Source organism: Marmota monax, unplaced genomic scaffold, assembly GCF_021218885.2.
Source record: "Marmota monax isolate L192 unplaced genomic scaffold, Marmota_monax_Labrador192_F-V1.1 WCK01_AAM20220418_F8-fsc00021, whole genome shotgun sequence".
Classification (NCBI taxonomy): Eukaryota; Metazoa; Chordata; class Mammalia; order Rodentia; family Sciuridae; genus Marmota; species Marmota monax.
This window is the reverse complement of record NW_026695228.1, coordinates 26,783,417-26,805,147: the sequence shown is the minus strand read 5'-3', so window position 1 is coordinate 26,805,147 and position 21,731 is coordinate 26,783,417. Positions and strand designations below refer to the sequence as shown.

At 50.8% G+C, this 21,731-nt stretch overlaps 2 protein-coding genes across 2 annotated transcripts; both read right to left on the bottom strand.

Annotated features, from left to right (window-relative positions):
* Positions 1-70: 70 nt before the first annotated feature.
* Fdx2 (ferredoxin 2) lies at positions 71-4,719 on the bottom strand. The gene is made up of 5 exons (XM_046436756.1): positions 4,478-4,719; positions 4,336-4,390; positions 4,045-4,151; positions 751-838; positions 71-505 (listed from the first exon to the last, which is right to left on the bottom strand). The coding sequence occupies exons 1-5, from the start codon at positions 4,611-4,613 to the stop codon at positions 349-351; spliced, it is 543 nt and encodes a 180-aa protein (XP_046292712.1). The 5' UTR covers positions 4,614-4,719; the 3' UTR covers positions 71-348.
* Positions 4,720-4,829: 110 nt separating this feature from the next.
* Positions 4,830-21,690, bottom strand: Raver1 (ribonucleoprotein, PTB binding 1). The gene is made up of 13 exons (XM_046436754.2): positions 21,433-21,690; positions 19,904-19,970; positions 16,662-17,131; positions 11,333-11,524; positions 11,078-11,207; positions 10,598-10,692; positions 9,757-9,844; positions 9,223-9,434; positions 8,831-9,127; positions 7,712-7,786; positions 6,771-6,911; positions 6,304-6,387; positions 4,830-6,208 (listed from the first exon to the last, which is right to left on the bottom strand). Exons 1-13 carry the CDS (start codon positions 21,649-21,651, stop codon positions 6,062-6,064), a joined length of 2,217 nt encoding a protein of 738 aa, XP_046292710.1. The 5' UTR covers positions 21,652-21,690; the 3' UTR covers positions 4,830-6,061.
* Positions 21,691-21,731: the final 41 nt, after the last annotated feature.

Sequence of the window (21,731 nt, the reverse complement as noted above, 5' to 3'; positions counted from 1 at the left end):
GAGAGCTGGGGTTCCAGCAGATGCGGATGCAGAATGTGGGTTCCCCCAAGGACACTCGACATGCTGGAAATCTAGGAGACAGTTTTATTGCAGCTCCAATTTGAGTCCACCCCTGCTCACGCTCCCATTCTTAGGGGCTGGGGGATGGCACCCCAAGTAGGGGCCCTGTCCCCTCCAGAGTCTGGACATAGTGATCTCTCCAAGCACGGTCTCTGGCCTTCACCGTGCTTCTGACATCTCTCTCCAGCCTGTTCGCACTCCGGGCTGGGCTGGGCTGGCGGCTCGACTATTCCTTCAAGTCCTGGCCCTGGGGCCATGGCGGTGTGGGGGACAGTCCTGCTGCCCATATCAGTGGGGCTTGGGGACATGTCCATCCACATAGAAGTTCCTGGTGATCTTGGGCAGGGTGAATTCAGCCCCTTCCAGCTCAGGGGTCAGCACGATCTGGCAGCCCAGGCGCGAGTTCTCCTGGAGGAGGGGGGCCATATCCAGCATGTCGTCCTCCCTGGGCAATGAGCGCAGCGTTAGCCGTCCACATGCTGGCCCAGCTGCTGGGGAGACTGGCAGCCCTGGGGTAGGCAGGCTGACCAAGTCCACTTGGGAAGGGGCAGAGGGGAAACTCCCCTTCCAGCAGCTGGAGGCGGGAGAAGAACTGGGGCTGCCCTCCCTGGTGGCCCCTCTGGACATGGGGACCTGGAGGCTCAGCAGCTGAGCCCTGCCACTCAGAGCCTGGGGGTCTGCCCTGCTCACCTCTCCTCAGGGGGAGGCAGAAGATCCAGGTGGGCCTCACTCACATACACATGGCAGGTGGAGCACGCCAGAGAGGCTTCACAGGCTCCTGGGGGCAGGAAGTGAAGGGAACGGTTGGTGAGGGGCAGGCGCCATTCCACAAAGGGTGCCAAGGAGAAGCTCTTTGTTTGACTGCAGGCCTCAGCACTCCCTCCTGGTCATATGTCAGGTGGGTCACCTGCACAGTTCATTGTTCTGGAGCTGCCTGCAGGCTTTATGAGGGCATGTCCAGAGTGTCTTAATTCCCAAGGACTCTCCAGCAGACTGAGGACTTGGCTGGGTGTGTGGAACCAATAATAAGCATGGAGTGACTTCTATAAAGCTGAGAGGGGAACGGCCAGCAGGTTCCCTGCAGCCTGTGAGCCTGTGCTGTGACCCTGTGCTAGGCCTGCTCCTGCCTCCTTGCTGCTCCCAGAGGACACTCTGGCTGACTCCAGAGGGAGAAGGGAGAATAGGTCAGGAGTAAGGATTAAAAGAGGCAGAACCTAGGGTCTTTCTACTCATCACTTGTTGTTGGACACACTTCTGAACCCTCTGACCAGTCACCAAGAACTATGCTTGGTGTCTTTCTTGGCCTAAAACTTTTCAAATGGTTTCACATCCAGAAAAAATCTAGACTCCTCTACTGAGTCCTTGAGATTCCTTCTCCCCTCATTCATTCCACTTCATTCACATTGACCCTCTTGATGCCACTCTAATAGCCAAACTCCAATACCCAAGTTCATCCCCACCTCAGGATCTTTGCACTTGCTGTATCCATGACTTGGAATGCTCTTCTCTCCACTTTTTCCATTCTTGTCTCTGGGGGCTCAACTCAACTATTCTCTGAGTCCCCCAACTCCTATTTCTTGTCCCTATCCCCCTTTTAATTTTGTGTCCCGTTTACACCACAAATAACTTTTCTTTCTTTTGGAAATGGGATTTTGCTATGTTGCCCAGGTTGGTCTCTAGCTCCTAATCTCAAGTGATCTCCCTTTGGCCTCCCAAATAGCTGGGATAATAAGCAAGCATCACTGTGCCTGGCTCATCTGCAACCAGAGTGTCTTAATTCAACCACCTTAATCTCTGGGTTTACCTGTTCCCAGTCAATCGGCCTTCCCTCTCTCTGTGCCAGGTACAAAGTACTACTAAATATTGTTTCATCCTAACAGCAATCCAATGAGATGACAACTAAATCATCTCATTTTATAGATGAGGAAACAGCTAAGTAACTTGCTCAGGGACATAGCTGTTAAAAGGCAAGATTTGAATACAGGATACTTGCCTCTAAATTTCATGTTCCAAACTCTGTTCTGGACTTCTGGCTATTGCATTCTAACACATAACTGCTTCCATGGTAGGAAGGCCTGCTATGGCCTTCCAATATCCCAACAGCCCCTTTAATGATTGGATTAGACTTTAAAAAAATTTTTTAAATACATTTTTTAGTTGTAGATGGACACAATACTTTTATTTTATTTATTTATGTGGTGCTAAGGTTTGAACCCAGTGCTTCACACATGCTAGGCAAGCGCTCTACCACTGAACCATAGCCCCAGCCCCAAGACTTTTTTTTTTGGTACTAGGGACTGAACTCCGAGATGCTTAATGAATCATTGAGCTACATCCACAGTACTTTTTATTTTATGAGACAGAGTTTTGCTAAGTTGCTTAGGGACTCTCTAAATTGCTGAGGCTGGCTTTGAGCTTGTGATTCTCCTACCTCAGTCTCCCTAGGCACTGGGATTACAGGCAGATGCCACCTCATCTGGCTTGAAAAGATTTCTTATTATAGTCTCCCAACAAATAAACCCTGTTTATTTTTCTTTTTCTTTACTTTTGAGAAGGTGGGGGATTGGGGATTGAACTCAGGGGCACGTGGCCACTGAGTCACATATGCAGCCCTATTTTGTGTTTTACTTATTTATTTATTTATTTAAATATTTATTTTTTAAATTGTAGTTGGACCCAATACCTTTATTTTATTTATTTTTATGTGGTGCTGAGGATCGAACCTAGGGCCTTGCATATGCTAGGTGAGTGCTCTAGTGCTAAACCACAACCCCAGCCCCTTATTTATTCATTTTTAACATTTTTATTTATTTTTATGTGGTGCTGAGGATCGAACCCAGTGCCTCACATGAGCGAGGCAAGCATTCTACCACTGAGCCACAACCCCAGCCCTCTATTTTATATTTTATTTAGAGGCAGGGTCCCACTGAGTTGCTTAGCATCTCACTGTTGCAGAGGTTGGCTTTGAACGTGTGTGTGATCCTCTGGCCTCAGCCTCCCCAGCTGCTGGGATTTACAGGAGTGCACCACCGCACCCAGCAGTGTATATGTTTTTTTTTTAATACCACCCTTCCAGTTGATCATGACTTAATAATATGTTTACTCTTGGGATTATTGTCATTATTAGGCTGAAATTGGTGTGAGATGACAGAGTCCTTATTTGTTTTATACATTGTTACCCAAAACATAGTAGGCATTCAATGTTTGCAGAAGGGTAGCACAGATTATGGGCTCAAATGGGCTGGATTTGGATCTAGTTTTGCCACTTACTTGATTTTGGGATGGGTCTACTTAAGCTGGTGTTCAGTTTCCTCATCTGTAAAACGGAATAAATCTCTTCTATCGCATAAAGTTCTCATGAAGATTCAGCCAGTTGATATGTACTAGTGTGCTTAAAGTAATTCGTTATTATTATTGTTCCTTCAGCAAAAGCTGATTTAAAACCTGTTACATCTAAGTACCATGCCAGGCAACAGATAAGCATGAACAAGGTGAACTGGGTCCCTGAGCAAAACAGTGCTATGAGGGTGACTGGGATGGAGACTTTAGCTGGACTGAGTGGGATGGAAGTGTCAGGAAGAAAACATTTACATTGAGAACTGAAGGATGAGAAGGAACCAAAAAGGTCTGCTAGGCTAGCACTTCTGACACAGGAAACAGAAAATGCAGAGGTTCTGAGGCAGGAATGAGCTTGGCTGTTTGAGAAATCACAGAGTGGCTAGAATGGAGGGAGCAAGCAGGAAGGGAACACAGCTCCCAGAGGGAAGTTCTAGTGCCTCTAATAAATGAAGACTGGGAAAGGGATGAGGCCATGGTGAAGAATTTGGATTTTAGTACATATTAGGTAGTAAGCCACAGGTGGGCTAGTCAGTAGAGAGACATATCTGTTTTGATGTGATTAGAGAGAGAGAGAGAGAGAGAGAGAGAGAGAGAGAGAGAGAGAGGAGATCAGGTCCTCCATAATTTCCTGTACTTGGCTCCTACCTTCCAGGTCCACTCCGTGGCGCTGGGCCAAGTGGAGAACATTGTCCCCGACTCTGCCGCTCACCGGGATCCGCTGGCCTGACCGGTCTACGAAGACCACGTTCACCCTGGGGACAGATGGGAGAGCGGATGCCACATTGGACGATGGGCTCAGGGGCCGCATAGATTCTAGGGTTAGGAGACAGGGGATGGGCGAGGCAGAAAAAAAGCCCCGGATGAAGTTGCAGAACAGGGCTTGAATCGGGGAGCCTCATGGGACGAGGAACGAGGGATTTGGACCCGTACACTCACACGTCCCCGGGCCGCTCAGAGCCTCCGGCCTCTTCTTCTCCTGCCGGGCGCGAGCCTAGAAAACACGGTTAGGTGAGCGGCTGCGCGCCGTTCTGCCGGCGTCCGACTGGTTAACGCAGTCTGTCCCAGGAGCCCTGGGTACCTGTCGTCCAGAATTTTCTGGCTATCGCCAGCGCCGCTGCCTCCCTGGACCTGCTCCACCAGGAACCCCTGGCCACCCGCAGCAAGACCCTGGCATTCACGCCGCCCCGGGCCACGGAGGCGGCCATGACAGGCATCACGTGACCAGACGACCGAGCATGCGCAGTCCCGGACACGCGAACTGAGAGCTCGTAATTACCCAAACACAAACGCAGGTTTGCTTGGGTCCTGAGGCGGCGAGGTGTTTGCGCCGGGGGAGGAGGGCACCAGGTGGGAACTCAGTCGTGGAAACATCCTAGATCAACCCGGCCTTCCCACCCAGGCCCACTGTTATCCCAAGAAACAGCCAGCTCTTATTTCTTTAAAACCGTTTACTTACAAACTTTAATTCAGCAAAGGTCTGTATGGGAAGATTGGGGAGAGGACATCCCCCTGAAGTGAATGTGGGCCCCAGAGTCAAGACAAGGAAGCTGGTAGCCCAGCTGGCCAGGGGCAGTGGCCAGGGTCACCTTAGGTGGACAGGTGTACAGCCTATCTGCATGAGTCGTACTGGGCTGAAAGGAGGCCAGCTCCGGGGGATCTGGCCTGGGGTGGAGGTGGAGCTCATCTTCAACAAGGGGAGACAGCAGAGGTTCCGGGAGATGGGCACGGGAAGCCCATTCCCACAGGCAGGGGGATTGGTTGAAGCTGGCAGAGAAAGCCCGTCTCTGCACCTAGGCCTGGGTGAAGGGGTGGTGAGGGCTGGTTTGTCAAGACCAAGGCTTTGGCCTTCTACCGTCCCGGGGTTGGAGACCCTGGGTAGAGGGGCCCAATCCCCAGGCCAGAGCTGTTTGGTCCTGAGTCAAGCTTCTGGAGCTCGGCATCTGAGAGGCTCTGGCCAGCAGGGCCTGTGGCCCAACTTTAAGGCATCAGAAGGCAAGGGGACTGTGGTAGGTAGGGACTGGGGTACTGGCCAGAGTGGGCAGGTAGGGGCAAAAGATAGCCATGCCTGCAGCAGACATGGGAAAAAGAGAAAAGTGTGGAGCTGTTACAAACTGCAAAGTGTGGAATGGAGGCCCAGACAGGTTGGACCTTGATGCAATCAGAGCTAGGGCTCATCCTGGATGGCTTAAAAAATAATAAAAATTAGAAAAGGAAACAAAAATCAGTTGTCAAAGTTAAAAAAGGGGGACAGTCTCTGATCCTCACGGGAGGTCAGGGAAACCTCCAAGGCACTCGAAAGGCCAAAATACAGGAGTGATGAGGCAGGAGAGGACTCCCAGAGAGCCGGGCACAGGTGGAGGACAGGAGACACAGGAGGGGGAGAGAGCAGACTGTGGCCCCTCTCTCTTAAGGCTGCGGGGTTTCGGCGCTGGGAGCAGGCCAGAGGTGCCATGAGGCTCCCGGATGCCACCATACTCCTTGGGCTCCGGCTGGCTGGTCAGCAAAGTCTTTCAGAGATTTCTCTATTACCGAAAGAAAGAAAATTAAAAAAAAAAAAAAAAAAAAAAAACCCACAAAAACACACACGCACACACACAAAACAACACCAGAAAACCCAAAAGCGATTTGGTGCAGGCCCTTGAGCATCTCTAGCATTGGCCCCTTAGAAAATCCTCTTCCGCTTCAGGTAGGAGTCTGCGTAGTGGCCACCAAGGCCCTGGGAGTGTTGGCCCACGTAGCTACCCTCTGGACTGGGCTCAGGTGAGGGGAGCAGGTGAGCAAAGCTGCGTTTCTGGCCGCCCAGTGGGGTCTGGAGACAAAGGGCAGGGGGGACCAGATCAGGGGCTACCCAAGGGCTGAGACTTCCCAGCCCAGTATGTCCCCACCTCCTGCCCCTGCATGTACCTTCAAGAGGTGGCTGTGGCCATTGGGCCCAGGGCCCAGACCCAGGAGTCCTTCACTGGAGCCCAAAGGGGAGGAGCCGACTGCCTGGAAAAATGGGAGAAGTGGGAAAGGTCAATCCTGAGGCCAGAGGGAGGGTGAGAGATTTCTGGTTCATGTCTTGCATCTGCCACTTAAACCAATAAGGTCTGGGGCAGATTACTGTAGTTCTGAGGCTCAGTTTCCTCCTGTCAATTGGGGCTAATACCAGCTACCTGGATCAATGGTAGAGGAAGCAGGGAAGGCAAGAAGTCTACCACTCAATACAAAGGTATAGGGGCAGTGTGTAAGTATTTTTCACTTTTCCCTGAGCAAGCCCAACCGCTGCCACTGCCTCAGCCTTGGCTGAGGGACCAAGGATCACAAAGCCCTGGAGGCAGACACCCCCAACCCCCACATCCTGGTTGTCCTTGGCTGGGGAGGCTCCTCACCTTGCTGAGATGGCTCTGCTTGAGGCCAGCCTGCAGGCCGCTGGTGAAGTAGGAAGTGGGCGAGCCCGAATAGAAGTGAGAAAGGGGCCCCCCGCCACCTCCACCACTCCGCTCTCCAAAGCCACTGGGTGGGGGAGACGTCTGCAGAGAGGGGGTTGGTTGAGTGATGAAGACAACTGTAGGATCCCCTCTTAAAGGACTCTGGGCTTCACCATAATGAGCTTTGATCAACAGGAATGAAGAAAGCTGGCACATGGGGACCTGCTCTCCCTTGGTCCTTCACGGAACCCTGAGACCATGGTCACTTGAGTGAGCACAGGCTGGCCTGTGGGAGGATGAGCTCCATGTGGATAAGAAATAAACTGCCCCGGCTCAGCATCCTTCAACAGCCTAAGAACTACCACGTATATGAGAGGACACTGGGGACCACTGCGCCCCTGATGAGCTCAGCTCCCAAGTGATTGGAGGAACTGCCTGCTGCCCCCACAGAATGGTGAGAAATTTAAAAAAAAGTTTGCAGCCAGGAACAGTGGCAGCCATCTGTAATCCCAGCTACTTGAGAGGATTAAATGGGGGACCACTTGAGCCCAGGAGTTCAAGACTAGCCTGGGCAACACAGTGAGACCCTATTTCAAAAATAGATGTGGTGGCACAGGCCGGTAATTCCCAGCAGCTCCAGAGGGTAAGGCAGGAGGATTACAAGTTCAAAGCCTGTCCTGGCAACTTAGCAAAGCCCTAAGCAACTTAGTGAGACCTTGTCTCAAAATAAAATATAAAAAGGACTGGGAATGTGGCTCAGTGGTTAAGCAACTCTGGGTTCAAACCCCAGTACCAAAAAAAAAAAAAAAAAAAAAAACCGAGTTAGCTTTGCTTAGCTATTAAGTAATGGGCCAGCCTGTTAACTGCTATAACCCGGGGTAGGATGAAAAGGCTACTCTTACCTTGTGTCGGCTAGGTCCATGAGGCCCTAGGGCTGGCTCCCGTGGGTGAGAAAAGAGCCTCCGAGGACCCATATCCTGAATGAAAGGAGCAGAAACACATACGGTCTGAATCTGTGCCAGCTACCCTCCCCCCAGGAAGGAGGCAAATTCATGGTACAGGGCCTGTGACTAGGAGGGTCAGCTGAAGTGAGACCAGAAGTAGTTGTTCCCAGCGGGCAGGTGGATCTGGTCCTAGGGATGGCTGCTATGGTGTACAGACCCAAGGGAGTCAGAGGTTCATAGTTTTTAAGGCAAGCTGGGAATCTGGGATGTGTGAACTCTAGCAGTTTTTATTCAGTCTTTTGTTGTTTTCTAATCCAGTGTGAGTCAACCTAACACAGGTGGCCTGTGGGTGTCCACTTTATAATTTCTGATCAGTAGGTGGTGGGGATCTCATAAAGACCAAATCTCTGATATAGACAAGAATCCTCCTCACAGTGGAGGCAGAAATGGAAAGACAGGCAGGACTCTGAGTTCTTTAAATATGGAGAAACAGTACTGCCTAAAACCTCACAGGAAAGACAGAAAGACAAATGCAGGGTGAGATTGCTCAGGTCCTGGGAATGGAAAGGCAATAGGAGCCTTAAGGGCAGGGACCATGTCCAACAAATCCCCTGGTGTCTCCCTAATGCTTGGCCTGGAACAATTAATATCAGAGAAGCAGAGTAGGATGAGTGTCTCTTATCTGAAACCTTAGGAACCAGAAGTATTTTGGATTTTGGACTCTCAGATTTTGGAACATCTGTATATATAGGACGAAATATTTTGGGGATGGGACCCAAGTCTAAACAAGAAATTTATGTTTCATATATACCTAACACACATAGCCTGAAAGTCATTTTACATGTATGGTTAACATGTCTGTATTTTGACTGGGACCCACCAACATGAGGTCAAGCGTGGAATGTTCTACTTGTATTGGCATGTCAGTGCTCAAAAGTTTTCCAATGTAGAACTTTTCAGATTTGGGATTTTTGCATTAGGGATGTTCAACTTGTATCCTTGAGCTGCTCTCAGGGGACAAGGGACCACAGAACCTGGCCCTCAGGGATGGCTGATCCCAGGCAGCCAGGTACTTACCGAGGGGTAGTCGAAGCCATAGCTGTCAGGCAACCCTGGTTCAGGGGGCAGGCGGGCGCTGGTGAGGGGGCTGAGCAGGCGGGACTTGAGCTGGAAGGCTTTGCTGCCACCACCACCTCCACCAGGGGTGGGGGGATTGGGCAGGGGGCCCTCAGCTGGGCGGCGGCCTCTCCCAGCGCCTCCCCAGCTACGGGCCTCCTTACCCGCTAGGTTACTGGCTGGGAGCAGGCTGTGTAGGTTCAGGTAGGGATTCAAGGGGATCCGGTAGTCCTTGGGGGGCTCCCCTAGTAGCGATACCTGTGACAAGAGAGCTGGATTTGTAAGGTCCCAAGCAGAGGGGATGTCGCAAGGCGGGAGGCTGGAATGATGCTGTGTGCAAGGAGGAGCCTTACCCCAGGGGGAGTTGGCAGGGGCCCACTGTCCTTCTGAAGGCCTCTGAGGCCTGTGCCACGGAGTCCCGCAGGGGCAGGGGGTGGAGTAAGCTGGGCTGCTGGAGGACCCAGGCCCATGGTCTCCCGGTCACCCCCAGAGGGGCCCAGCAGTGGTGGTAGCAGGGGTGGTGGCTTCCCTCGCCGGGGTGGCAGCTCCGAGGGTAGGCCCCCTCCTACAGAGAGAAGAAGAGTGTCAGTCAGTGGCCTGGGCCAGAAGGACCCCTCTTCCCTGGGCCCTAGGGTCTCTGCCTGGAATACCCAGAGGCCAAGGGGCAACACTGCCCAACATCTAGCCCCTGATCAAATGCCTCTAAGACATTAACCTCCGGGGTGTGCCTGGCTACCCTTATAAGGTGAGCACCCACTTGACAAAGAGGTTAGGTTAGGTCACTTGCCGAAGGCCACACAGCTGGGAATTTATAATTCCCAGGGAGGAAGAGAGTTGGGGAAGGAAAATGGGACCTCAGAGGGGTGGGTGGGTGGGGTCCATGTTACCTGCAGATAGCTCTCCAAGGAGGGGGTTGGTGGGCTGGGCCCCAGGCTGGAGGGTGCCCAGGGGTGAGTCTCCCAGGATCCCAGGCTTCTAGGAACAGAGCAGAGACAGCTGGAGACAGGGTGACCTGGGTAGCAGACAGGTGTCACTCAGAGTCTTGGTCACAACACCCAGCACACCCAGATTCCAGCCCAGAGCCTGTCACAGGAAATACTTGCATGTCAGGACCTATAACCCCAAGCTCTCCACTAGTACCAGACACATATACAGTGACAGTCCATAGGCACCCAGATCCCTTGCTGATCATCACAGATAGTGTTGACCACAGCCACAAAGGGTTTTGGTCACTCTAGTCACACAATGGTTCAAACCCACAAATTCAGTGTCACTTGCCACCAGACACAGCCATATCACTGAATACACCCCAGTAAACTAAGCCAGTGGAGCGTGTGTTTTCTGTATATTATGTGCGTCTGCGAGGGGCACTGGGCAGAATGAGGCCTGGAAATTCTTCCCTAGAAGCAAGATGGCTATTTACAACTTGCTATAGTACAGTGGTTTTTGTAGCCACACCCAGCTTCAGGTTGTAAAAGGGTGTGTCCAGTGTGGCCTGACCTGGCCCTGGCTATCTAGGCCAGCTGTCCCCTGCATAGTGAAAAAAAGCCAAACCCTGCCGTGAGAGATGAAGAGGCTGGTCATCCTGGGCCCTAGGGACACGACATAGCCAGATATCCCACAACTCCACTGGGGGACCACTGGCAGCACTCAGGTGCTAAAAGGGGAAGATGGGGCTGTGCAGTGTGGGGTGCAGAGGGAGCCCGGTGCCCATCATAGCATAGTTACCTTCTGGCTCTGGGTCTGCAGGGCAAGCTGCAGCAGTGCTGTAGACAGGGCAGGCCCGCTGAGCAGTGGCATGGCTGGGGGGGCGCCCAGGAGGCCTGGGGGAGATGCAGGGGGAAGCTGGATAGTAGTCCTGGCTAGACAATCCCTTGTCCCCACTACATTCAACATTGCCTCAAGACTGCTGAGAGGGCAGGAAACTGAGGCTCTCAGAGAGCACCTAATGTGCCTGAAGGGCCCAGAAAGGCAGGATCCACCCCAGGGAGGAATAGCCCGCTCTTCCCACCACCCCACCTGGCTGCCCCCAGCTGTGAATGGCACTAGCTCCCCAGCTACCTCTACCCTCAGCCTGTTTCTCAGCACCCTCAGGAGCTTCTGCCACTGAGGCTTGAGGAGAGTGCAGGAGAGGCGTTCTGAGGTGAGGTGGGAGGGACAAGGCTGTAGGCCCTGGTGAGTGTTGGTGACACTGCCTGGCCCCCTTACCCTGCTTGCCCCCTGTGCTGCCATGGAGCAGGGGGTTGAGCAGCAGCTGAAGTGAGGCAGACGGGCCCAGGTTGTTCAGCAGCTGTAGGATGTTTGGCTCAGGCAAGAGCCCTTTGCCACGATTGAGGGCCTACAGAGAGGAACACAGGTGGCTAAGAGTGCTGCCAGCCACAATGGGCATCCCCCAAGGGCCCAGTGTCTTGAGGGAGGCCCCCATGCCCACCTTGGGGAACAGTCCCTCCCACACAAACTCACTGTGGCCTGGGCAGCGATGAGCGCAGCCAGCATACTGCGGCCAGGAGGCCCTGGGGCACAGAAGGAGACTCGCAAGTGGCTGCCCCCCAGGGCCAGGCCATCTGCCCTCTGTTGTGCTGCCTCCGCCATCTCCGCTGTCTCGTACTCCAGCACTGCGAAGCCCTTCAGCTGCCCATCCTGGCCACACGCCAGCTGTGGAGGAGATGGCCATGAGCACTGGGGCAAGTGACCATACCACCCTGAGTGCCATCCCTCATGTGAAGTGACAACAGGGACCAGATACTGCTCCCAATCATGACAGCAAGTCCTCAGAAGGGGTGGACTTAGTGCCAGGAACTTAGTCTCAAGTCCTGCTCCTGTGTTAGATCAACTCATCTTTGCAATGGCTCTGAGAAGCTCTCAGATCCATTTATCAGAGGCAACTGAGGCCCAAAAGTTCAGCAGCCCAAGGCCACAAGGCTGGGAGGAGAGCAGAGCTAGGACCTGCCTCACATGGGTCAGTTGCCCTGGGCCTCATGCCACGGGGAAGGGACTCTGATTAAGATTTTCCAGGGGCTGGGATTGTGGCTCAGTGGTGAAGCCTGGCATGTGTGAGGCACCGAGTTCCATCCTCAGCACCACATAAAAATAAATAAGATGTGAGGTGTCCCTCCCACCTCACATAAAATAAAGGTATTATGTCCATCTATAATTAAAAAAGATTCTCGAGCACATCAAAACACAAGCTGGGGGACTGGGAGGTGTCCTGGAGTGCTGCCCGAGTTGGGCTGGGAAGAGTGCACATCCCTAGGTGAGGCAGGTGCCTCTAAGCTGGGGTTTGAGGCTGACAGTGCCAAGCAGTGGGAGGTCATTCAGCCAGCACAGAGGTACAGACATGGTCAGAACAGGAACATCTCTCGGCTGCCCTCAACAGTAGCCATTTTGTTCTTCAGGCCCACATGCCTTTATCCACAACTCTGAGTTCAGATATGTTCCAGGATTAAGACTTGGAGATTAGGACATTCAAATGCTGCACATAGTGTATATCACATCCCAGTCACCCCTGGAGTGGTCTAGGGCAGCTCCCTGGACCTCAAAGACACAACTGTTTTGCAGGAAGGCTAAAATAAGGAGGCCACAGATGACCCACTTTTGTTCAGGCTTTGTTGCCAAGTGGGTCTGCCACAAACTCAAGGAACCAGTCTCTAGGTTCTCAGGGTATTTCAGCTGCTAGAGTTGTGGGTAGACTCTGCCCCAAAGCAAGCAGATGCTCACCAGCACAGTGGTGACTGGCAGCAGTGCCCCGCCCCAGGCTGTAAGTGTGCAAGGAGGTGCCTTTGTGACTGACACAGACTGCACACTTACAGGCCACTGGCGTTTGCCATTGCACTGCAGAGGCCAGTGCCTGCCCTTTGCTGATGAGGAAACTGAGGCTGAGAGACGGTTGGATTCCTGTCTAGGCCACCAAACCAAAGCAGGGATCACAGGCAAAACAGGCTGGTGTTGTTCACAGGACTGGCTCCCTGAGGTGGTAAAGGCTGTCTCAGGAAATAGTGCTGTCCATCCCTGTCCTTAATGACACAGAGAAGACTATTAAGGTTTGAGACCAATGCAATATCCCTAAAATGGTATATGGCACAGGAGGAGTAAGAGCGAGCTTATGTTCAAATACAGAAAGATAAAACCAAAGTGCAGAAACCAAGCCAAATCAAATCAAACCAGGAATGACAATTTGGGGGGATCAAGAACAGATCAGGAACAAGGAAAAGCAGGAATGTGTACACCCATTTTGAAATATACATAATACAGGTTGAATATCTCTTTTCTGAAATGCTCAGGACCATGTGTTTTGAGATTTTGGAGTTTTTCAGATTTCGGAATATTTGCATGGACTTTATAGAATGAGCATCCTTAAAAAAGAATCCAAAATCTGGGGCTGGGGATATGGCTCAGAGGTAGAGCGCTCGCCTGGCATGCATGACGCACTGGGTTCAATCCTCAGCACCACACAAAAACAAAATAATGTGTCCACCTAAAAACTAAAGATACATAAATGAATAAATATTAAAAAAAAAATCCAAAATCTGAAACTTTTTGATCATCATGTCAATCAGTACTCAAAAAGTTTTGGGGCTGGGCATAGTGGCATACGTTTACAGTCCCAAGTAATCAGAGGGTTGAGGTGAGAGGATATCTAGAGCCTAGGAGTTCAAGGCCAGCCTGGGCAACACAGTGAGTCCTCATCTAAAAAAAAAAAAGTTTCAGATTTGAATGTTTCCTATTTCCGAAGTTTGGATTTGGTATGCTCTCTCTATACAATCTTGGTAGAAGGAGACAAATTGGTGTGAGTAGGATCAGCCAGAAAAAGTGCTAGGGGCTGGGAGTTTTTGCCACTGGCCTTTCAAGATCTGTTGAATGTTGAATTTTATATATATTTTTATACATTTATATTTAGTTGTAGGTGGACACAATAACTTTATTTAATGTTTATGTGGTGCTGAGAATCAAATCCAGTGCCTTATGCAAACCCAGTGTCTCCTGTGTGCTAGGTGAGCGAACACTCCACCACTGAGCCACAATCCCAGCCCCTATGAATTTTTCAAGTATGTCTAGATTGCCTTTCACAAAATAACTAAGCAGAAAAGAAAGACTTTTCAACAACCAAGGTATTGGGATACCTGCTTTGTTTTATTTATTTATACACACACACACACACACACATACATACACGGGTGTATATGTATATATATGTGTGTATACATGTATATACATATATTGTGCTGGGGATGGAATCCAAGGTCTTGAAAATGCTGAGTCACATTGAGCCCATGATCCTGCTTTACATATATTTCTATAGTAAATTTTGCAAATTTACTATATAGCAAATATTTTAAAGTAACTTTTTTTTTTGGCACTGGCGATTGAACCTAGGGACACTTAACCACTGGGCAATATTCCCAGCCCTGCCCTCTTTTATTTTGAGACAGGGTCTGCTAAATTTCTTAGGGCCTTGCTAAATTGCTGAGGCTGGCTCTGAATTTGCCATCTTACTGCCTCAGCTTCCCAAGCTGCTGAGATTATAGGCATGTGCCACTGTGTCTGGCTTAAAGCAATTTTGTAATCAAATAAGGCAATTAAGAGGTGTAAACCTGTCCATGAATAAATGGAAAAGCTCTAGAGTGGGTTTCTATGGATTTATTAGGTGTTCTTAACTTGATTATGTAGAAAACAAATGCTCCTCACTAGGACAGCAAATTCCCAGCTTGGCATTTGGCATTGTACCTGCCTGGCTAAGAGTGTGGGCTCCAGGTCAGCTTCATAACCTTGAACCGTAGCCTGCCTCTCACTGGCTGGCTGACCCTGGCAGTCATGACAGGTTCCTACATCCTTGTACATCCTTGTCCCTGGTGTTCTTATCTGTAAAATGAGACCAGCAACCAGACATACCTGGTAGAATTATTAAGAGCATTAAACAAGGTGCTCAACAAGGGGCAGGGGAAGTCTCCCATTCTAGGCAGGGGCCAAGCCTGGTTTTGAGGCTATGGGAGGTTGTTAGGCCAGGGCCCAGCACCTGCTAAGTGCCTAAGCAGAAGTGCTGGTTTCAGCTTAATTTCAGAGAGCACCTCACCTTCATCTCTGGTCAGGCCCAGTGCAGAGGCCCAACACATATCTTCTCATAATCATTCCTATCTTCCAGAGACTCAGAGGGTCAAAGGACAACAGTTTCTCTACATGGGGACTAAGGCACATACCTTGACATGCCTGACTCCCAGCACTCCTCCATTCAGGACCCTGCACATGACTGTGAGCTGCTCAGAGGTGGTCACCTCAACGTGTGCTACACAGCAGACAATAACTGGGGTGTCAGTGTGTGTAGCTCAATGGTAGACTGCTTGTCTAGCATAGGCAAGGCCCTGGGTTCAATCCCCAAAATCGAAAAAGGTAAAAATAAAAATAAATGAACGAATAAATGGGTGGTAAATGTGTAAATGAAAGAATAAATGGGCAGCTGTTCATAATACTCCACTCAAAGTAACTACTAAGATGTGTGTGGGGTGATGCCTGTAGTCCCAGATACCTGGCAGAATGAATTGGGAAGACCACCTGGTTCTAGGGGTTCAAGGCCATTCTGGGACATGTAGTAAGACCCCATCTCAAAAAACATACTAACAAAAACCACAGCACTACTAGCCTCATTTCAAGATGGGTAAAGTGAGGCTCAGGGAGAAGACCTACAGCTGGCCATGCTCCTGTGGTCCTTAGCTTCCACACAAGAGAATAAGGTCACTGAACTACTGGTCTGTTTTCAGCTCCACAGGGCCCAGCACATAGGTGTGCAACAGAGGTAGCAGATGAATGAGTAACGAGCATACAAGGAGTCAGGTTCCTATGCACACCTGAGTTAAATGGGGCACCAACATTTCAGTTACATGAGAATACCATACCCACTCAAAGTTGCAAACTTGAGGTCTGAACCCACGAATGTCCCATCTGAGCCCACATGCTGGCTTCTGGATAGCCCAGGACTCTGGAGCCAGGTTGCTGCATGAATCCTGACCTTACCAGGCATCCTCAGCTTTTGCTATATTCAAGGCTATATAACTGTGGGCATGTCACTTTACCAACTCTGTGCCTCAGTATCCTGAAAATGCGAATGACACCTGTTTCTCTGGGTTGTTACAGGACAGTAAATTGCATGAGAAGTGCTGAAGGAATGGCCCTCTTGGGCATCTGTGGATACGACTTCTGGAGGCTCTCAGAGAGCTGGGCCTAATTTGCTTTTACCCTACTGTGCCTGACACAGAGCAAGGAACACACACAGAAGTGCCTGGCATGTGTGACTTGAACAAACAAGGAATTGTCTTGCCAAACCAATGACACTGAGTCACTGACAATGAGTGATTTCCCCAGGGTTCAGAGTGGGGCTGGAATATGACCAAACCTGACTCTCTAACCTCAAGACACAGGGTCCTCCTATGAGACCATGCTGGGCCCCCATATCTGGTGCTCAATAAACATCTGATGCTTGTATGAGTGAATGATGAAGTGTGAGCAGGGCTCAATCGAGATCAGAGACTCTAAAGGCAGCCTTGCCTTCCTTTGATGGGAGGAGAACCCAACAGAGGCCTGCAATGGATGGGATTCACATCCCAGCCGTCCAGTCCAATTCTAGGCTCTCACCTACTGCACCCCAGGTCCTCTTCCAAGAACCCCATTCAAAGTTGTGTGGCTATTGCTTTACTGAAAAGGGAACCAGATTAGAGAAGCAGCTGACTCCAAAGGACCCTTCCTAGATACTTTGGGCTGTCATGTGCTCCCAAAAGTCTCTTGCACTGGGCCCCAGACTCACCTGGCAGAAGGTGGGTGTGTGGACTGTAGACAACGCCCGACGCAGGGCATCCACATCACTGAAGCCTGGTGGCAGGCGGTCAACACAGAGGCAGCGGGAGTGGAGGAGGGCAGGTGTTAGCTGCCCAGCATCTGTCCAGTGCACATATAATGTGCGGGGGCCCAGTGGCTTGCCCAGCAGGTCCGACTTGGCGCGGGCAGCCGAGTCCTTCTTCATGTACTCCGCAAAGCCATAGCCCTTGGAGTGGCCAGTGCGCTCACTGTAGACCAGGAAGCAGCGCTCCAGGCTGCCGAAGGGCCGCACCAGCTCCTCAAACTGCGCCTGTGTGAGGCTAGGGGGCAGGTTGGCCACACACAACAGGGCATCCGTGGGCTGCAGCTGCACCGACAGCTCGCGCTCCCGCAGGCGGCTCTGGTGAAAAGCACTAATGGCGGCTTCGGCTTGCTCCCCATTCAGCAGGGTCACAAAGGCTACGGAGCAGGGGAGCACAGGTCAGCCAGTGCCCCTGAGGGCCTGCCCCCAACTCCATGCTGTCTAAAACAGATGTGACTTCAGAATAAAGCCACCAGACATCTCAGGCCCCCCCGCTAATCCCAACAGTTGCCAACCTTGAGCAGTTTATACAGAAAAGTGCAAGCCAGCCAACTGGGGCTACAGGGTTCCATGAGGCCCACTCCCTATTGTCACTCCTCCACTGCTCACAACCTACAGCAGTGTTCATTAGCTGCACCTGATCTGTCCTAAGAAATTAGTGAGAAACCTGGGTGACAATGAGAGGAGTAGTTAAGTACATGGTCAATGGAGCCTGGGTTTAAGCCCCAAATCCAAAATGGGCTCTGAGCTTTTTCATGTCAAATAGGAATAACTTAATCCTCACAACCACAGGTCTGGGGCAAAGGAAACAGGCCCCCTGCCCAGTAGAGAACGCTTGGCTTTAAAACCAGGCAGTCAGCCATGCACGGTGCTACAGGCCTGTTACCAGCTACTCATGAGGCTGAGGCAGGGGGATCACTTGAACCCAGCGGCTCAGGGCCAGCATGGGCAACATAGTGAGATCTTGTTTCTAAAAAAAAAAAAAGAAACAAAAAACAAAATAAAATTAACCCAGGCAGTCAAGCTCTGGAGGTCCATTCTGCATCCCTCATTTGCCACTGTTCAAGGCCATCAAATGTCCCTCAGCCACCTGCCATTCCAAATTATCAATCCACCTAGCAGTCACAAAAAGAAGCTTTGTTCCAAAAGGTACTCAAATGGTGCCATACCCCCCTCAGTGTCTTTGTTTTCTCTTTATTTTCTTTGTTTTTTTTTTTGTACCAGGGTTTGAACCCAGGGACATTTTATCACTGAGCTGCATTCCCAGCCCTTTTTATTTTGAGATAGGGTCTCACTAATTTGCTTAGGGCCTTGCTAAGTGGCTGAGGCTGGCCTCAAACTTGCAATTCTCCTGTCTCAGCCTCCTAAGTCTCTGGGATTACAGGAATGTGCCTCAACCCTCAGCTCCAGTGTCTTCTATTTGCAAAGTCTGTGTGGCCCAGCCTTATGGTCTGGCTGGCCTTTTGCATCTCTTGCTATTGCTTCCTGGACCTCACCAGGCACACTGCACCTGGGACCTCTGCAACTGCTATTCCCTGAGTATGGAAGAGAGGACCCCATCCCTTAACTGTTCAACCCCAATCCACCTTGACCTAAGGCCAAACATCACTTCCCTGGTGAAGCCACCCTGACTACTCCTATGATCCTGGTTCTGAGCTCACACAGCATCCTCCCTATAGCTTTTGGTCCCAAGACCATTTCACAAAACTTCATGATTGGAGCTGTTGAATGACATCCTTCTTCCCAGACTAGACCATCTCTGTTTGGTTCACAGCCGTGTCTCTGGGACCCAGCATAGAGAAGGTGCTGAATAAGTATTTGCTGAAAAACTGCATGAATGAAAAGTGTCATTCAACATCTGATTTCCCATGCTTGGCACATACAGTTGGCTCCCTGTGGCACAGGTACCACATCTGTAAATTCAACCAACCATGAATTGAAAATATAGGGGGGACTGTGTCTGTACTAAACATGAACATATTTTTTGTTGTTCCCTAAACAATAAGTATAACAACTATCTACATAGCATCTACATTATATTAGGTATTATAACTCATCTAGAGATGATTTAAGATATACAGGATATGTGTGAGTTATATGCAAATATTACACCATTTTATATAATAGACTTGAGCATACTCAGCTTTTGCTATATCCAAGGCAGGTCCTGGAAACAATCTTCTGTGGGTACTGAGGGGCAAATTTACTAGGTACTCAGAAACTATTTGACTTGTTGTCCCCATGGCTATTTACTAAGCATCTTGTATATGCCAGACACAAATGCTAATGCAAATCACTTGTTACTTGCTTATAGCCAGAGTGAGGACAGACTAGGATTCAAACTTGTGGTCTGTTTGCCTCCAGGGCCCAAGAGTTTAACTACTACCCTAGTCTGTCAGGTAATCCCCAAAAGGCACCCTCCTACCTAAGTTACAGCTTGTCAGTGAAGCTGACAACATTATTTGCCCAAGCCCATTCTGTGAGGTCTAACACCCGGCACAATCCTGGCAGGACATGTTTACCAAGGACCTTTTACACAGGAGGCCAAAGCTGCCCACCTGGGTGCAGCCTGGATAGAAAGGGGACAGCTAAGATCAGTAGCAAAAGGAACAGCCCAGAACCTTATGGGTGCTTGAGGAAGTGGAGAGGTTTGTGCACATCTTTGCAAGGCAGTGCCAGAAAGGTCTCAGACAGGTTTTGGGGAAGGAAAAAAAAAAAAAAAAAGATCAAGGTTTGATCAGATTTGCAAGGAGACTAGAAGGAAGTAGGTGGCAGGCTAAAATCATGGAAGCAGAGAGGCTACAGAGGGGCTGCCATTTAAGTAGAGATGGAGGCGGACATAGAACAGGTAGAAGCCAAGAGAATGGAAAGCTCAAAGGAGAACAGACCTGGGTGACTGGCTGGCTGGGGCAAGTAATGCGGGAAGAGAGTGAGCCCAAGTCCCGGTGTCTGGCCAGACCGCACAGAGAAGAAGAGCAGGGCTGTCCTAAAATGGACACCTTGGGACAAGGGACAGACTGGTGCTCATGCTGCACTGGCCTTGGAAAAGGTATTGGAACCAAAGTTAGGAAAAGAGATGCACAGCCAAAACCCTCCCATCTTCAGACTCTGTTTTCTCCTGCCCTGGTCCGCCCCATTTCCCCACAAACCTGTCCCTTTGTATTTGTCCACAAAACAGTACTTGAGCTCATAGTCGCTGAGTAGGTTGTGTACTTCCTGTGGAAACAGAAATCAGAGGACAGAGAGTCACTAGGGAACAACCAGGGGCCACCTTCAGGTAGACCAACTATACAGGTGGGTGAATTACCACCTCATTTTACAAATGAGGAAACTGAGGTTTAACAACATTATTTGCCCAAGCCCATTCTGTCCATCCCCAGCAGAGCTGATATTAAGAGCCTGGCTGCAGATTCCATGTGAATAACGCAACACAGAGTGTGTGCCTTCAGGAAGTTGTTGAACCTGTCTGAAGCTCCATCTGCAAGTTGACTGTTTTTAACAACTCTACAGTTAAGTATTAACAAATCCATCTTGTATGTGAGGAAACTGAGGCTCAAAGAGGTGAAGAAACATGTGCAGTTGGTCAGGGCAGCAGTGGGAACACTAACCAGGGGTACCTGACCAGGGAGCTCATGTACCTAATAAGCTTACATTGTGTGGCTTCACATGCCTCCCATTTCCCTCTTGTTGACAGGGCCACCTTCTCACAAGCAGCTTCAAGGGCGAGGCTGGGGGCCTGCTTGTGCCAGATACACTGTACACTTTACAAGAGGGACAGTGTGTTCCCAACTGAAACAAGGTAGGCACAAGGAAGAGCACCAGCTCTAGAAACAAACCAGACAAGGCACAGTGGCATCTGCCCGGGTCTGTCCAAATCAAGCCTTCCTAACATTCCTGGGACCCCACCTGCCATGTACCCATGGCAAGAAGGGCCAGTGGCAGGTATGCTGGTGGGCCAGGGAACAGGGATTCTCAGCAGCAAAGAGAATAAAGCAATCCAATCCCCTCCATTCCCACAGGGCACTGCAGTACCGATGGCATTTCCCTGGGTCCAAAGAGCACGGAGAAGCACTGCCCTAGAAAAGGGCACTCCTAGCAGGAAGATTAGCCAAGAGGAGCACCACAGAACACAGGGCCGCCTTTCCTGCACAAAGATGATGGCAGGAGACCTCATTTTCCCAAAACAATCCTGAGCCTTTGGGGGAAGGCAGCTACAACTTCCGGATCTACCTCTTAAAGAATCATGAATAAATGCATGATATAATAGGAAATACTCTAACCCTGAAACTTCTAGATATGAGATCCCGCCACTGGATGGAAAAGGGGTGGGGGGGAAAGCACAATCTGAGCAGATGGCACCTCCCAATCCGGTAGTCCATTCACAATCCCCCATCAAGGCTAAAACTGTCTGCCCCCTAACATTCCCCGCCCCTTTCAATCACTCCGTCTAGCCCAAGCCTGTGGTCGCCCCTAGCAACGTCCTCGCTCAATTCAAAGTTGGTTTCTCCCTTCATCATAGTCCCCCCACATCTCGTTCTTGGTCTCTTCCGACCCTGCGAGGATCCTGCGCCCCCGCCGACGCCCCCTGGGCGACACCAGCATTGGTGTCGCCTGGTCCCCCCCGCGCACGCGCACGGTGGTATTTCCCGCCACGCTCCCACACAGGCCCCCCCCATACCTGGTTGGTCACGTCCCCCGGGAGGCCCCGGATCAGTATCTTGCGACGGTTACGGAACTGGCGCTCGGTGTGTTCCAGGCGTTTCCGGATCTCTTCTGGATCTAGCGACGGTAACTCTTCTTCGGGAGACCGGTGCTCCGCGGCATCGCTGGCTTCAACCTCGGTCCCAGCCTCCGGGCTCAGCGGGGGCCGGTGAGTAACGGACACGTCGGCCGCCATCTTGGGAAACCCGGCGCCTTCTGGGACCAGCGAGCCAGGGCGGAGCGGCATAGAGCGGCAACGAGGGCGCGCCCGCCGAT

What these genes read in the sequence shown, in the direction of transcription:
- Fdx2 (XM_046436756.1), bottom strand. Translation starts at nt 4,613, where the DNA reads ATGCCTGTCATGGCCGCCTCCGTGGCCCGGGGCGGCGTGAATGCCAGG. An exon ending in CAGAAAATTCTGGACGACAG is followed by an intron (nt 4,391 to 4,477) that starts GTACCCAGGGCT and finishes CGTGTTTTCTAG; the next exon opens with GCTCGCGCCCGGCAGGAGAA. An exon ending in CCACGGAGTGGACCTGGAAG is followed by an intron (nt 839 to 4,044) that starts GTAGGAGCCAAG and finishes TCCTGCCCCCAG; the next exon opens with GAGCCTGTGAAGCCTCTCTG.
- Raver1 (XM_046436754.2), bottom strand. Translation starts at nt 21,651, where the DNA reads ATGGCGGCCGACGTGTCCGTTACTCACCGGCCCCCGCTGAGCCCGGAG. An exon ending in ACACACCCACCTTCTGCCAG is followed by an intron (nt 11,525 to 16,661) that starts GTGAGTCTGGGG and finishes TCTCCTCCACAG; the next exon opens with CTGGCGTGTGGCCAGGATGG. An exon ending in TGCAGACCCAGAGCCAGAAG is followed by an intron (nt 9,845 to 10,597) that starts GTAACTATGCTA and finishes CTCTGTTCCTAG; the next exon opens with AAGCCTGGGATCCTGGGAGA.